The 17,604-nt window shown below is 40.2% G+C and overlaps 1 protein-coding gene across 1 annotated transcript in view; it reads left to right on the forward strand.

Annotated features, from left to right (window-relative positions):
- Morc3 (MORC family CW-type zinc finger 3) overlaps positions 1–17,604 on the forward strand; it is a 50,430-nt gene that overhangs the window by 20,172 nt on the left and 12,654 nt on the right. Inside the window, exons 6-14 of the mRNA XM_063224476.1 lie at positions 707–854; positions 2,951–3,079; positions 3,397–3,516; positions 6,837–6,934; positions 13,120–13,224; positions 14,502–14,624; positions 14,737–14,811; positions 15,787–15,832; positions 16,705–16,871. Coding sequence (XP_063080546.1) covers positions 707–854; positions 2,951–3,079; positions 3,397–3,516; positions 6,837–6,934; positions 13,120–13,224; positions 14,502–14,624; positions 14,737–14,811; positions 15,787–15,832; positions 16,705–16,871 — 1,011 coding nt within the window. The remainder of the gene's footprint in view (positions 1–706; positions 855–2,950; positions 3,080–3,396; positions 3,517–6,836; positions 6,935–13,119; positions 13,225–14,501; positions 14,625–14,736; positions 14,812–15,786; positions 15,833–16,704; positions 16,872–17,604) is intronic.

Consider the following 17,604-nt stretch of genomic DNA (forward strand, 5'->3'; position numbering starts at 1 on the left):
ATCTGGGTTGTTTATGTGGTGGTGTTACAAATGCTGGAAACACTGATGTATAGATGTTTCTTAAAAATAAGTGTGCTGGAGTGTAATTGGTGCCTGTCATGGTGAGAGGGGAGAGAGAGAGCCAGTACTGGAGATTAAATTCAGGGCCTTTTTTTTTTTTTTTCCCCTGTCTTTTTGAGATAGGGTCTCACTATGCAGTTCAGACTGGCCTTAAGCTCACTTTGTAGCCCAGGCTGGTCTCAAACTCGCAGTGATCCTCTTCCTCAGCCTCTTGAGTGCTGGGATTACAGGCATGTGCCACCAGCCCCGCTAAACTCAGGGCTTTCATACTGAGCTCCATCCCCAAATCCCACCTTTTGCTCTGATACAAAGTCTTCCTGAGTTGTTAAGACAGGGATTGATATGTGATCCTTCTGCTTCAGCCTGCAAAAGTACTGGTATTACAAGGCATGTGGCCTCATGCCAGGCTATATTTTCAGTAGTTTAAGAGACTACTAAGGTTTTGCCAGCTAGCCTATTATTTTATGTTCTCTCTGCCAGTCCATACATGATATGTTTTCCTGGATTCCTTTTCTTTTTTCTTGCTTTTGTATCAAGCCTTCTCCATGAAATTTACCACATAGAGGTTTATTTTTGTTTTTTCTGTTTGCTTGCTTGCTTATCTTGTTGTGAAGTTAAATTTTGCTTTTTAAAATTATTTTTACAGCTACAAAAATGCTACAGAGTTTGATTTTGAAAAGGATAAATATGACATCAGGATTCCTGAGGATTTAGATGAGACCACAGGGAAGAAAGGGTACAAGAAGCAAGAGAGGATAGACCAGATTGCCCCCGAGAGTGACTATTCCCTGAGGGTATGTATGCGGCTCTGTGCCAGCTGGTCCCGGAGGGTGGCCGAGGGCCGTGTGGCCACCAGCCTCATGGTAGCTGCCAGTGAGCTCAAGCTCTGCTCTTCATTGGTGCATGCATTTTCTTTGCTTATAAAATCTTGTTTGGTTTTAATCAAGTTTAACGGTGCTTTAGGTTCTTTCACCATGCGCCTGGATTGTTGGAGTCAGTTTTCCCCTCTGCCTGGAACCGGGCAGGCCAGCAGTGCCTCACTGAGCTGTGTGCCAGCCCACAGGGTGTTTTTGTGGTGACCTCACTGTTTGATTCAGTGGCAGACACCAAATTCGAAGTGCTTTTTCTTTTTTCTTTTTTTTTTTTAAATGATGTTCTGGAATACTTACATAATATATCTTAGTTGTCCTCCTAAATCAGTATAGATTGTTTTCTATAATTTTGTGAACATTTTATCTTGAGATTTGAAAACAACAATGTTGATAATGAAAATACTGCTTTTTAGTCAATGTGATAAGACATGCCGATAAACTTTGATATAGTGAAACTAACTTTGCTGTTTTTCTTGGTGTGTGCATGCTGAAATTATTTCATAACCGACGGTTGGACATTTACAAGGTTGGCATTAAGCTTTCTGCAAAGTCCTAGCGATTAATGGTGCAGAAGTACACTGATCCTTGATACATCCTGTCACTGACGAGTGACTTGGCTGTTAGGAGAGCCCAGCTGCTCTGGAGGCTGAGTCAGGAAGTTCTCACATTGAAGGGCAGCCTGAACAATTGACCGAGACATTGTCTCAAAATAGAAAGTGCTGGGGATACAGTGCCTTGTGTCCTTGGGTTGGATCCCCCAGTACTGCTCCCACAAAAAGGAGAGAACAACAAAAAACGTGCTCAGGTATGATATAGGTCCAGTGGTGACCAGAGCATCAAGGTGTGCAGTGTCTTAAATATCATTGTTAAAATCAATAAATTGAAATGGGCTCAGGAAAAAAGAAAAGTTCAGATTTTAGTTTGTGTTCATCATGTTACTTATCCTTTCTGAGTTATTCAGGGCATTTCCTTTAGAAGTTTCTGATTGCATGGAGGTGGACAAAGCATTATTTTAACATGTTTCAGGTGTAAACTTTGCTGTCTGAAATTTGCTCTGTCTGAAGTGTAAAGTTTGCAACTGTCTGAAGTATTTCAGCATTTGTGTTTCAAGAAATGAAACTATACTTGGACTGACTGCAGTTCAATTTTGAAAAAGCACTATACTTGTCTACTTTGATTAAATGTTGGTGTATTATTATTTTGTTTGCATTAGATTTTGCTCATTTTTGCCTAAATAAAATTATTTTAAAGATTAGAATAGCAGTATGTCAGGATATACGTGATGAAGACCAAAATGCCCTTGTTTGTACACATATACATTTTTTAAAAAAATTGAAATGCAGCCAGGCATGCTGGTGCATACCTGTAATTCTAGCCCTGAGGGAGGCCGACACAGGAAGCTTGCAGGTTCTACAGCAATATGAGACCTATCTCAAAATAAAAACTGGACTAGGGATGTAGTTCAGTATAAAGGCCCTGAGTTCAACCCCTAGTTTATATACTTTCAAGTATATAACCAGTACAGCTGTGCAATATGTATTTGTCTCTTTTTTTTTTTTTTTTTTTTAATCGATACCAGGGATTGAATTCACGACTGCGTGCCTGCAAGGCAGGCGCTTATGCCATTGAGCTAAATCCCCAGCCCATATTTGTCTCTCTTTTTTGTGGGGACAATCTTTAATTTTTTCTTTTTTGGTTCCAGGTCTTGAACTCAGGGCCTCATACTTGGTGCACTGCTAAGCTATATCCCTGGCCCTCTGTCTTTCTATGTGTGTGTGTGTGTGTGTGTGTGTGTAAGTAAGTATGTATGTATGTGTATCCCTCCTCCCACGTGTTGGAGATAGAGCCAGGTGTTACACCTGCTCAGTTAAAGTTAAACGTAGCCTTAACCCTTTCTATATATTGTTTTATTGAAAAATTAGCGTGTGTATTATAAAGACAAGGCGCTAGCTTTTTATTTAAAGGCACATCTGTTTAATACCAAGCAAATCTGTAGATAATGCTGTGTTTCTTTGCAGGCTTATTGCAGTATATTATACCTAAAGCCAAGGATGCAGATCATCTTGCGTGGACAGAAAGTGAAGACACAGCTAGTATCGAAGAGTCTTGCCTACATTGAACGTGATGTTTATCGACCTAAATTTTTAGTATCCTTTTGATGCTGTACAGACATTTGTCCATCAAGCCCCTTTCCCATTTTATTCTGATAGGGATTCTAATCCTACTCAGCTTTGCCCTTCTTTAGGTACTTTAGAATTTATTAGTAATGAAATGGAGAATCTCAGTACGCTGGAGGCTGAGGCAGGAGGACTGCCATGATTTCAAGGCTAACCTGGGCTACATAGTGAGTTCAAGGGCAGCCTGGGCTACATAGCGACATCTTGCCCTCTCTCCACAAAAAGAAAACACATAAAATTGGGATAGACTGAGGTCTTGTGTTTAGAATTTTCTTTAACATTTTAAGACTAAAACAGTGAGAATTACTTTTGGATTCAACTGCAGAAATAAAGATCATTATGGGATAATGATGTATCACAGAAATAGACTCATCAAAGCTTACGAAAAAGTTGGATGTCAGCTAAGGGTAAGTTTTTATATTTGAAAAGAAAATCCTGCCCCCGCTCTTTTAGAAAGTGTGTACTTTTAACAAAGTTAAAAAGTTTAACAAAGTTGGATCAAGGGTAAAATAGTTTTGTAATGTTCTTACCCCAATGACCTGTGGATGTCAGCTCTAACCTTAGTATGGCATTGAACTTTGTATTCATTTCTTACTGAATTTTGAACAGTCTTAGAAGGGGAGATAAAATATTTGTTTATGCTCTGTATGAAGGAACTTGGGGCTGATACATGGGCTCTGCAGCTGTGCAAGATCTCAGCCAGCCATGTGCCTCTGGGACTGCGCTTGGATGGGGTGCACAGACTGTTTCCTGGGATGAAATCGGTTGCCCTTCATTAGTGCTGACCGAATCAGCCTGGAAAATGGTGACAGGCGGGTTATGTGTTTTCTGGACACATAAATCTGTTGCACTGATTCTCCTGGCAGCTTGTGCTGTTCTGTGGCATTTTCTTTAGGGGGATGACTCCAACCCCGGGTCAGCCTGCCAGTCCCACGTATACTGTTGGAGAGGTTCTCATGGTGTGTGTGCATTTTCTGAGAATTCAGTGATAATCCTGAAAGTTAATTTTGTTAGTAAGATTTATTTATATTTCTTTGGTGTTTTGAGACAAGATGTCACTGTGTAGTTCAGGCTGGCCTCACACTTGGGGCGCTTCTGCCTCAGCCTTTCAAGTACTGGAATTACAGGCATGTGCCACCACACTTGACTTCAGTGGTAATAAGTTTTTTTTTTTTTTTGTCTTTTTGCTTTTTATCGGTACCGGGGATTGAACTCACGACTGCCTGCTTGCAAGGCAGGCGCTTTTGCCGCTGAGCTAAATCCCCAGCCCCAGTGGTAATAAGTTTTAAGACAAGAGTGTCTTGGTTACTTTTCTTGTTGCTGGGACAAATACCTGACACCCACAAGTTAAAGGAGGAAAGAATTATTTTGGCTCACAGTTTGAGGTTTCAGTCCACAGTCAGCTGACTCCAAAACAGGGCAGCATTACAGGGAGCATTGCAAAAAACAGTTCATAGTATGACAGGCAGTGGCAGCAGAGCTCAAGCAGCAGCAGGAAGTCTGCCTTCTTTCTGTCCCCTTGTATCCGTCAGACCCTAAGCCTTTCCGATTGGTGCCATGCACACCTACCCTTAATCCCAGAGCCACACACTTTAACTGTACCCGGCAGTCCCACAGGCAAGCACTCGAGGCTTTTTGGGGACATCTGTGCACAAACCACATCGAGTGTGGTGTTTTCTATCTCTCTGCAGTTTATTTTCTGTTCACCTCACTTCATCCTCAGTTCTTTCTAGAAAAGTCTGAGCTCTGTTGGTATAGTAGTGTGAATTCATCTTGAATATAATCCAACACAGGTTGTAGCTTTGCTTCACTTATTTTACCTGATAAAAGCCCAGAGTAATTAGTTGCATTTTTGAGAAGTAGAAAAACTTTGTTAGGCTGTTACTGGCAGCAACTGATTTTAGTCAGGAAGTAAATAAAAAATAATCTAGCAGTTAGGCTGGGGATCTGTCTAGCTCAGTGGTGCTTACCTGGCAAGTGCAAGGTCCTGAGTTTGATTCTCAGTACCCAAAAAAGACACCTGGTAGTTATATGAGATACCAGCAACTTATTTAAAATTTAAATTTTGTGGTTATAATTGAGATACTCAACTTTTTGCCAGAAGTATTCTATAATGTAGTGTTAATCAACTTTTAGTAGTAAGTAGAAATGCATTTTTGATAGTGGAGTTTTGCTAGTATATGTTTCCCACATATGTATGTGTAAATTCCTTTTGTCACTGATGAATTTGACTTAACTAGGTAGGATACAAAGTCCTTTTTTCAATCCATTTAATTCGTATATAGTTTCTGGGTGAGGGTGACTATGAAAATAGGCTTTTTTTTTTTTTTTTGAGGCAGGGTTCTGTTATGCAGTTCAGGCTATCCTGGACTCATATTCTAGCCCAAGCTAGCCTCAAACTCCTGGGAGTCCTCCTGCCTTAGCCTCCTGAGTACTAGGATTACAGGTGTGTACCACCATGCCCAGCAATAAAAATAGACTGTTAGAGCAACTTATTATATTTGTCTTACCCAAAGATGGAATAGGCCAAATACATTGTATTCTGTGGGTTCAGTAAACACATTAAATAGATGGCAGGTACTCAGTATGAAATACCATGCTATGTGCTCAGCATATAAAGATAAGCTACAGAGCATTCGCCACAGCACAGTTGGTGAGGGTCCTGTGGAAAGTCCACTGTGTGTCAGGAAAGTCTTGGAGACACTGGTGACTGTTGATGTCACTGCCTGACTCTGTCCAAGAAGGGCTTTCCAGGCAGAGGTGACTTCTGACAGATGACAGTGTGGAGGAGCACGCTGGCTATGGCTGGGGGGGTCTTGTGACTAAGGGCCATAGGAATGGGGAGAGATGGAGGATGAGGTTGGGGAGGACAGAAACTGCAAAAGGGAGTGGCCTTGGTGTCACTTGGGTTATAGATGGCTGCGAGACGCAGTCCAACAGGGCTGTGTCTTGATTTGAGTGATTTGGTCTGTAGTTTATGAAAATGCTCCTTTTGTACATAATACACATGCTTTCATCTTTTTCTCTTTGAATATTGACTCAGAAATAAGCGATAATTCTTTACAGAATACACTTGTTAATCTCATGTAAATATCCACAATATGACTCATGACTTGAGCTCAGTGTTTTAGTTATCAAGGTTTAAAAAAAACTAACAGATTCAGTTGACCCAGGTTCTGGTCCTTCCTCATTAGCAACTGGGTGTGAAGCCAGGTGAATAGCCTTAAGAGCCTTTTGTTTTTGGAGGTGGTGTTTTGCTATGTTTCCCAGGCTGGCCTTGAACTCCTGGACTCTTTACAAGTCATCTTCCTGCTGGACTATAGGCTGGTAACTTTTATCTGGGAAACTATCAGAATGTTAACTTGCCACATCTTTGTGGGGCGCTGCAGTATTGAGATGAGGCCTTTGTGGGTCCTGCTCTATAAGGAATTGCAGCCTAGTAGAAGTTGACCTTTTTCTGTTGGACAAATGTGAAGATGGCTTGATAATACTGTTTTTGTCCAAGTAGATTGTTATAAGTATTGGGAATGGTTTTAGAGAAAACCTGTTTAGGCATTAAAAGTGCCTCCTCCCCAAATAACTTCCAGAAAATGTTTTGTTTCCAGTCTAAATTTTATGAGACTTGTTTGTGATAAGTATAGGAAAATATTTTCTACAAGTTATAAATCTCTGTTTAAGAGTGTTTTGAGCATGATATGTCTAAAGTGACGATTTCATGTTATTTCAGGCAAATAACATGGGTGTTGGAGTAGTTGGAATTATAGAGTGTAATTTCCTGAAGCCAACTCATAATAAGCAAGATTTCGACTACACTAATGAGTACAGGTATGCTACCTATTTTAAATTGTTAAGTCATAGGGAATGGATTAATAAAATAATGATTTGCACAGTTTTTTTTTTTTTTTTAGGCAGGGTCTTGCTATGTAGTTCAGCTGGGCTCGAACTAACTAAGTAGCCCAGGCTGGCCTTGTTGAGCTCATGGGAATACTCCTGCTTCAGCTTCCCAAGTCTAGGATTAGAGGTGTGTACCACCACACCACCTGTTTTTGTTTTGTTTTTTAAAATTGTATATTTTGTATTATTTTCTTCTCTTGCTTTGCTTTTGTTTTTTCTCAGTTTTTTTTTTTTTTTTTACTGTTTTGGGACGAGGTCTCACTATGCAGTTCAGGCTGGCTTTGAGCTCACTTTGTAGCCCAGGCTGGTCTCGAATTCGCAAGGATCCTCCCACCTTAGCCTCCCGACTGCTGGGATTACAGGCATGAGCCATGATGCCCGGCTCTTTGTCTCAGTTTTTGATTAGTACATGTTTAAAATGCCTACTAGGTACATTCACACAAGGTGCGCACACAGCCACACCTTGGCCCTTCTGACTTCCCTTGTACTCCCTTGTCTACTGTCCTCCCTGCCTTCCTTCCCCTACTTTCCCAGAACTAACTTTGGTTCACTGACCTGTATTTTCTAGTTTTATCAGTTTTTGCTCTGATAATTGTATTGTCCTGCCCTCTATTAGTTTTAGATTTGGATTGTTCTTATCTTTCTACGACCTTGAGATGCATCTTTAGGTTACTGGTTCAGAGTCTTCCTGTTCTTTTTATGTGTGCATTTACCGTTATGGATTTTGGTAAGTTATGCTTCCGTTGGCCTTTCATGCTAGGAACTTTTTTGTTTTGTTTTGTTTTGTTTTGTTGTGTTGCATTGTGTTTTTGAGACAGAGGCTCACCATGGAGTTCAGGCTGGCAGCGAACTCGGTGTGTAGCCCAGGCTGGCTGGTCTCACACATGCAGCAATCCTTCAGCATTCTGAGTGTTGGGATTGCAGGTGGGTCACCCACACCCAGCAGGAAGTTATTTTCTCTGCTTTCTTCTGATCCATTAGCTATTCAGGAATGCATTCTTTTTTTTTTTTTTTTTTTTTTTTTTTTGTCTTTTTCGTTTTTATCGGTATCAGGGATCGAACTCACAACTGCCTGCTTGCAAGGCTGGCGCTTATGCTGCTGAGCTAAATCCCCAGCCCCAACATTCTTTAATTCTGTGTGTTTCTGTAGTTTCTGTGCTTCTTCTGCTGTTGAATTCTAGCTTCATTTGACTGCAATTCTAAAGTATACAAGGGATTCTTTCGATTCTTAGGTATTTATATAGCCAACAGGGCATAATCCTAATTTTGTCATAAAGGCACATTATTGAGGGTGTATAATAGCCATGTTTATTCTTTAGAATATTATCTGTTGATGAGTTAATTTTAAGTTTTATTAAACAAGGTATACTCAACATGAAAACAATTTATAAAACTAAAATATTTGAAATTTTAATACTTACTGTGTTTATAAAAAAAGCATTGAAATTTTCAACCTCAACCTTTGGGGTACAAAGTCTGAAAAATAACAATAGAGGGGCTGGGGATTTAGCTCAGCAGGCATAAGCGCCTGCCTTGCAAGCAGGCAGTCGTGAGTTCGATCCCTGGTACGGATAAAAATGAAAAAGACAAAAAAGAAAAAAAAATAACAATACAAATAAATTCCTGTATGAACAACAATGAAAGTACCAATGGAACTGAACAATAAAAAATAAGCTGTTTCAACTATGACACCCAAGACAGTCGTCACACATGACGGTCTTCACACATGACGGCTGCATGCTGTGTGTACATCTCTCATGTAAAATCACAGTGCGTGTGCTTATCTTTCCTATGTGGCAGGCCTTTCTTTATCACCTCTTTGTCTTCTTGTTTTGCCACTAGCTCCCTACTATGTTACACAGTGTTTACTTAGCAGGAAAATAAGATAACAAATAAAATATCGAATAGATAGTGAGTACTTAGACTATACCTCAACATTTTCACATCTGCTGTTTACTTGCTTACAAAACCTAAAAGGTAACATTGGAAATAAAAACTTTTCTCAATCAGAATGTAAATATAAATAAAAGTTCACTACAGAAATAACCTTTGCTTCATTTGTCTTCACCCACAAAACTGTGTGTTTCATACCCAAGTGTCACACTGATTGCATGTGTGGTTTGTCTTCATGTCCTTTCCTGTTGGGCACAGTTGACATCTTTTTTGTTTTCCGATTGTCGTAGTAAGTCTTTGTGATGCTGTGCCTGGCTGTTCACCTGTCAGCTCATCACTCCACGTTCGCAACGTTCCCTGGGCAGAAACATACTGTTTCTCTATTTGCCTAAGTGATTTCTTTTTTTTTTTTTTAAAGCCAGTCAAATTTAGCAGTGGGGGGGTGGTATACCAACTTTAGTGACACTAATGTTAATAAGTTCTGATAACCCACTGCCATCGGACCAGCCTCCTAAGTGATTTCTTATGAGGTTCAATCCTAGTCCTCTAAGAAAATTTCTCTGTGATACTTTGCGCTTGTTATTTTCTTTGTACACTATCAAACTATTTATGCCACACATTTAGCATTGAGTTAAACACAGCCATTGGCCAACATTTTGTTTGGAGTGACATTATAGTTACTGTGTAACTCATCAACAGCTCTTCCACCTTTGGTTTTAGTGTAGAAAGTCTGTGTCTCAGGCTTCTGCTCTGTTGAGATTTTCCTATCAATATCTCCACCATAGGATACTGTTGACATCAGCAGTACCACTTTGTTTTTCTTTGCCATATATAAGGCCAGTGTTCTGATATACAAAGAATTATACAATTCTTTTTCGAAATTGCAACATTTTGTTTAGAATTTCTGCTTTGATTCTCTGCACAGTTCCTGTACTGGTGAATCTATGCTCTCTGTTAGCAAATGTAACATTAATTGGAAGCTGGTAAACTGGTTGTTTCATGTCACATTCTGATTAGTTTGGGAGATGGGAGCAATAAGTCTGTTCATAACATCATTTGGTCTATTACTATATGAATAAGGACCTGGTGGCTGAGTTGCAGGATAAATTTCCAAATTGAAAGCATAAGTCTTCTCATCTACAAGGTATAAATTTTCGATGTAGTTTGAAGGTTTTGGGGGGAATATACTACCTAGCTGCAGCGGCCATGAAATGTTGCATGATGTTCATCAGTAGTCCTGTATGCATTTAGAATGTAAGTTGTTGGTAAATTTCCCACAGATCTCTCAAGCCATGAACAGATAGCAGCCAAGTTATTCTTTTTCTTTCTTGGCAAGTGGTTTTGTTATCAAACCTCAGGAAATTTTGAAGGAAACCAAATCTCAGTGTCATGGTTAGTCTATAAACCTCCACCCACAGTTGGTCATGGTGGTACACGCCTCTAATCCCAGTACTAGGGAGTCTGAGGCAGGAGAATTGTCACAGATTTGAGGCCAACCTGGGCTACATATTTGACCAGTAGCAATGGTACAAAATGGTCACACAACCACATGAAATGATTCACTGTTAGAATTAGGTCCAAAAATACAGTGAGGATCTTGGCAGCAGTAAAACCTATCGGAATGAATGCCAGCAAATAACACTCAATGTAACAGGCAAAATACTACAAGATATTGTGAAATACACAAACGTTCAAATACAAGTAAAATGTTCTGTATGTACCAATAGCCATACTCAAAAATGTATTTTCTTTCCAAAAATGTATTTATTACCTCACAAGCTGAACTGAAAGCATTGATAAACCCACCCTACTTACCAAGGCTTTCCATTAGTAATCGCAGGAATGTAAAATAATTATGGAAAAGCAATGGGTATGGTCTTGAGGATTTTTTTTTTATACAGGATCTAGAGTTCTGTATATTCAGGCTTAACTCAAACTCATCACCATGTGCTTGCCAGGCAGGCACTTATGCCATTAAGCTAAATCCTCGGTACTTCCTTGATTTTTAAAAAACACTTTTATGGTACATTTTTGCAGTACCTAATCAACACATTCATTATAGGCAATTGATACCTGTCCGTAATGTACTGCAGTTCTATTTTTCCCCTTTGTCTCTACCTTCACTTATTTATCTTATAAGACTTTATAAAATTAGTTATCATGTGCGCAGATTAAAATGGTTTTTGAACCCTTTGCTTGGGGTTCTCTACTTCAGTGTCCATGAGGTCAGCTCTCAGGGTTTAAGGGCCTGGGTGGCCTCTTGTTGCTGGCTTTATCAGTGATTTGCACTGTGGGCTGAAGGTGAGTCGGGGGGGGATACTGTCCTGATTGACAGTCCCTATAGTTACGTTTTGTGTCCCCTCCTCCTGTCACCCCCAGCCTATGGAGCATAATGTTTTGGGGGTGCCCTGGCGTCTAGCCGTCTTCTGGAGCTTGGTCCCAGCTGCACTGAGAAAAGGAGGTGGCGCTTGTGCGTGGCAGGACAGCACCTCCTCCAGAACTGGGGTTGCTGTGCTGATCACTTTGTTCTTTGCTCTGCATCATCTACAGTTTCTTGTGGTTTCCAATTTTCCTGTCAGCTCTGTCTTGATTCCCAGGGCTCTACTTTTTTTTTCACCCTTTCGCTAAGTTGTTTTCCTGGTATTTAGACTCCAGCCTCGGAATCTATTTTGTTGCTGACCTTCACTCTGCCATTTTTATTTTTGGCTTATTGAGACAGGCTCTCACGTGTAGGTCAGGCTGGCCTTAAGCTTACTTGATAGCCCAGATTGGTCTCAAACTTTCGACTCCTCCTGCCTCAGCCTCCCTAATGCTAGGATTACAAGAGTGCATTACCACACCTAGCTCACCATTTTTAATTTATCAAATTATTTTCTGTGATGCTCAGAAGTATCTCTCATTAGTAAAGACAGAGTAGAATATACTCTGTACTTTTGATGGAATAGGTCTCTATTCCAAGAATAGAAGAAGATGGTTAAAATACATTTTCTATTTCTTGAAGTTTCATCATGGAGTTATGGAACTTTATAAAATGCAACATAAAATTACAAAAATCAATAGAAGTGAGCCAAAGTATTTCCAACCATGTGTGACACGATAGGGGCTTCTGGCTCTCCCAGTAATGAGTCCACAATCTGTTTTCTTCTTTTATTTTTTTGAAACTGGGGATTGAACTTAGGATCTTACACTTGCCAGGCAACTGCTTGTGCCACTGAGCAAAATCTCTGGCCCTACAATATGCTTTTTTAACAGAGGACCCAGCTGTTTGCAGTCTCACTGTTTGAATGTCCACTTTGTATTCTTTGATACTGTGATTTGAGCAACTATTTCTAAGATGATAATATATAATCTATTAACAGGTGATTTCTTACTGTTTTTTTTTTTTTTGTAGTTCTGTATTACGTGTACCCTTACATAGCTTTGTTTTGTTTTGTGTTTTTCTCTTTTTCCTTTTAAATAAAAAAAAAAAAGCTGACTATATTAATGTTTTTGGATCATTGAACACAGCTGTTTGCAGTCTCACTGTTTGAATGTCCACTTTGTATTCTTTGATACTGTGATTTGAGCAACTATTTATAAGATGATAATATGTAATCTATTAACAGGTGATTTCTTACTGTTTTTTTTTTTTTTTTTTTTGGTAGTTCTGTATTACGTGTACCCTTACACCGCTTTGTTTTGTTTTGTGTTTTTCTCTTTTTCCTTTTAAATAAAATTAAAAAAAAAAAAAAAAAACAGAGGACCAGGGTGCTATTTTGTTTGTTTACATTGAATTATGTTTTTTTTAATCAGTACTGGTGATCGAACTCACAACTGCCTGCTTGCAAGGCAGGTGCTTATGCTGCTGAGCTAAATCCCCAGCCCCTGAATTATAGGTTTGTTCAGTGGTGTATTAGAGGTCAAACCTAGGGTCTCATGAATGCTTGATATGCTCCTTGCCACAGACCTGGAGCTTGTCTGTATTCTAGGAATTTACTTACAGCCCCTGTAGAAAGTCGGCAGTAAAAACATCCGAATTGCTGTGTATAGGATGTTCAGGCTGCCATTGCAGCACTGGTGTGGGGGCTGGTGATGTGGCTGAGTAGTCTAGCACTTGCCTCATGAGCAGAGCCTAGAGTTCAGTTCCCTGCCTGAAAAACAAATTGTTTTCTCAGTGTTAGAAAAAATTATGCCTGTATTATATTTTTCCTAGAATCAATTTTGTATTTTACTTTTTATTAAAGGCTTACAATTACAGCACTAGGAGAAAAACTGAATGATTACTGGAATGAAATGAAAGTAAAGAAGAATTCAGAATATCCTCTAAGTTTGCCAGTTGAAGATATACAGTAAGTACTTTCAGAAACACACAGGAGCAGTCATCCATTTGGGAGTAACGGGTGGTGTCTGCACAGACTTAGGGCAGGACAGCTGAGATACACTGTCAACTAGGAAGCGTGTGTCACTATACAGCCTCCTCCCCTTCTACTGAGGATCTCTCTGCATACCTATACTTTTAAAACATGGGAGGCCAGGTGTGGTGGCACGTAACTTGGTTTCAGCACTCTGCCTGAGGCAGGAGGAGCGCTGGTTCAGGTCAACCCAGGCTAGCTACATGGTGAGTAGGCCAGCCTAGACTAAGAGTGAGACCCTGTCTCAAAAAGACAAAAACAGACAAACAAAAGAATAAAAGCATGGGAAATTCCCAGGATTCAAAAATTGATAATGATAATCTCTTGAAAAAGTACTTTTTAACTTTATAATCTTCTAGGTTATTTTTAAAGTTATATATAAATGTATAAATGCATTTTTATGCCTTTTGGTGCTTGGGATCAAACCTTAGGGCTAGTGTGGTTTTTAGTGGTAAGGTCTCATGTATGGTTCAGGCAGGCCTTGATCTTGTGGTTTAGCCTCTTGAGGGCTGGGACTATAGGTGTGTGCTACCACGCCCAGCCCAATTTTTTCTTTTGGTTTTTTTTGAGACAGGGTCTTGCTACGTAGTTCAGGCATGCCTTGAACTCTATGGATCCCAGGCTGGCCTCTTTGCAGTCCTGCCTCAGTTTCCTAAGTGCTGAGTTACAGAGCTTCCTAAGTGCTGAGTTACAGATGTATGCCACCATGTTCAGCTTCTAGACCAATTTTTTAAAAAGAACAAATATTACATGTCAAGTTTAGAAGGTAGAAATTTTGGCTATTTAGAATTACGTTATAATAGGAAAAATATTATCATTAAATTAAAATTACTTAAATTATAGTAATACAGCTTTTCCTCCATTCTTATTGTGCTTATGAATATACTGTAGATTTAACTTTGCAGGAACTTAGAGTGCCTGTAGAGCAAGGTATTTGTATTTTTTTATTTGTGATCAATCTAGAAAAATTTAATGTGCTATTTAACAAGACATTTGAATTGCTTTGTTCAAATTGACCTGTGACCTTTAACCATTTGAAGGTAGCCAAAATGGTTATTCTTAAGTTTAAATTAACAAATAACAAAAATAGTCATGTTCCAGAATATTCAGGACATGAATTAAATGGACAGGCATTCTCTGGTGGGAATGATGCAGAAAATCTGATGAATTTAGCTTCATGTTATCCGTGATAATATTTTGCTCTTGCCTAATAGGAAACGACCCGACCAGACATGGGTTCAGTGTGATTCCTGTCTAAAGTGGCGAAAATTACCAGATGGGATAGATCAACTTCCAGAAAAATGGTATTGCTCCAATAACCCTGACCCACAGTTCAGGTACCATATAGCTATGGCTGGTAGTACCCTTTTTGGAGAGGCAGAATGTACTATTCAGGACATCAGAATAGGCGCTGGTAATGTGTTATTGCCATGTGCTCTTTCTGTCTAGAAATTGTGATGTTCCCGAAGAACCTGAAGATGAAGACTTGGTACATCCCACATATGAGAAAACCTACAAAAAGAAGTGAGTGTTCACTATCATGTGGTGAGAAGAGAATGCCCACATCCAGAACAGTAATGTCTCAGCTTTAGGATTGATGCTTCTCCATAAATGTACACTAGCACACAAGTAATTAAAATTACTTAAATTATAGTAATACAACTTTTCCTCCGTTCAGCTTGTGTGCTAGTGTACATTTATAGAGATTGTGATACAGAGTACCTAAAACAGTTTCTTAAGTCAGTTACCTGCTGTGTGAGCACTGGATGTTTATGGTAATCCTGTCTAAGACACTAAGATTGTAGACAGTTGATTTTTGTGGAGCCATGGACAGGAACTGTAGTGAATATTCCCCTTAGGAGCGTCCAGACTTAACAGATAAGGTATGTGCATTATTAATTAAAAGTTGTAGAGATAGAGTCACTAAGCCTAGGGGAGCTAAGGAGGCAAGATTGTTTCTGGCAAGGGAGAGGAGGGCCGAGATGGATCAGGAAACTTCTTGCAGGTGATTTTGTAGTCTGTGAGTGGCAGGATAGGGAAGATGAATGCACAGGGAACAATGATTGATTCTGCTGTACAAGTAGATATGTGAATGAGAGTAATGGGAGCTGGGGAGGTGACGCGGGCCACCATAGCCTGGTGTGCTGGATGTAGGAGTCCAGATTCACTGAGAACTGTCCAGTTGGTTCTGCCATGTAGAGCACTATTCCATAATTATGTTTAGTGGCGGTATTGGAGAGTAAGTCCGTGTGATCCTCTAGGGATCAAGGGCCTGGGGAGATCAAAAGCTGCAGGAAGACATGAAGGTGTTGGGAGATTTTGTTAAGGTAGAAGATATCCCTTGTCCAAGGCCTTGCCACTAGTTGTGATGACATTGAAGTCGAATTCTGCATACATGTTAGCGTAATTCAGTAGTGAAGTAAGTATGTCATTGGAAAATAAGACTTAATGTAACAATGAGGCAAATGTAAAATGTTCACTTCTCACCTTTCTTTTAAGCCACAGGGAAAAATTCAGGATCAGACAGCTGGAAATGATCCCTCAGGTCAGTAAACTTTCCATTGTATGCCTGTGTCTTACGCTTGGTGTACTTAGTTTGATCCATTTTAAAGTTGAGGGCTTATGTAACTGATGGAAGGGATCTTGTTAATTTAGCTCACATTCTCTGTGTTTGTATCACTCTTTACTCTTTTCTAGCCCTAACTTCTAACCCCGCAGCCTCACACCCTGTGTTCATTGCACTGTTTGTTGGGCATTGTCTGAGGAAGGGCAAACAAGCACTCCTTCAGGGCTCTTGTTATTCCGCAGTTACGGAAAGTGCCACAGGAGTCCTGTTCTGGTGCTGACCTGTTCAGAGCCAGGGTCTTTCTTCCCTTTTGGTGACTACTCGGCTTGGCCTTACCATTGGCTCGTGGTTAGTGGTGTCAGGAAGCTTTGGCTGAGTGTGTGAATGTAAGGAGGAGGCTGAATTTCTTTTTTTTCTTTTCTTTCTTTCTTTTTTTTTTTTTGAGGCTGAATTTCTTACGAGAGGAATTACAGCCTGCTGTGGAGTGTGGGAGGGTTCGAGGGTGAGAACAGATCTGGGGACTTCACATATCTCTCTCTCTCTCCAGAAAGTGTATCTTCTCTGTGTCTTGCTAGGCCCTGTAGTGTAGGCTCATCACAGAGCACATAGGAAAGCTTCTTTGGCTTTCTGGGCCACATGCAGCCCCTTCAAAATGTCACATGTTCTGAGTTCACTTGCTGGCTGGGTTTGGCTTGAGGCTCTGTTAGCTGATCCTGGTTAGCTCGAGGGAGTTATGTGTTCAGGGTTGTTGTCATGTCTTCCAGGATAAGGGAAAAAAGAAGACTGTATTGTGGGTTTGGGGGACCTCAGGTTTAAATGACACCTTTAACATCTGCTTTCCTGTCTGACAGATTAACGCTGAGCTGTTGCACAGGACAACTTCTGTGCCCCGTCAGAGTTTTTCTCCTGCAAAAGAAAGTGTTCCAAGAGCACACTTTCCAGAAGTCGCGAATTCTTACCCTACAAGAATTCTGAACAATCATCGCGTTTCACCCCAGTCCGACCCTGAGAACAATGGGTTAGTGACACAGATGTGCTTTTCCATCGGGGCCTTTATGTGACAGTTCTAGGACAGTAACACAGCTTAGGAAATCACAGTTTACATGAATGTAAAAAGATTGCTTTATTGTATAAACTTTCCCCCACTGTGGGCCCGCTACCTACCTAAATTTAGTTAAAAATACTAATTGTTACCAGGCATGGTGGTGTGCACTAGTAAGTATAACATCAGCCACTTGGGAGGGGCACCAAATCCAGGAGTTCAAAGCCAGCGTGGATTCCAAAAAAGGAGTGAGGAGAAAAAAACTTAATTGTATTCAGTGTGGGGTTTGATCAAACTATAACCTCTTTGAGCTTCTTTAGAGTATGAACTTAGTGCTTTTAAAATGACCAGCCAGGTATGGTGGCACAGGCCTGTAATCCCAGCACTGGGAGGTGGAGGCAAGTGGATCATCTTGAGTCCGGGGCCAGCCTGAGTTCCAAAAAGAGTTCAAGGCCAGCCTGCACTATATAGCAAGACCTTGTCTCAAAAAGATTGAGTAACTGAAAAATAACCAATAACTAAGTAAAGAAAAACATGAGGCATTTAATTGTGCAATAGTAATGTAAGCTGTGACCCAGAAGTTCTTAGCATAAGCCTGGAGCACCGTGGGCACCCACCATATTTGAATGAGAGAGTGGAGTAGGGGAAAAAAATGCACAGGTGATACATGGGTGGTGGAGTCCACCTTTGTGACCCACGTGGCCAGGGA

This window comes from Cavia porcellus, unplaced genomic scaffold (assembly GCF_034190915.1).
Source record: "Cavia porcellus strain 051 isolate PalLab524CR breed Dunkin Hartley unplaced genomic scaffold, mCavPor4.1 scaffold_15, whole genome shotgun sequence".
NCBI lineage: Eukaryota > Metazoa > Chordata > Mammalia > Rodentia > Caviidae > Cavia > Cavia porcellus.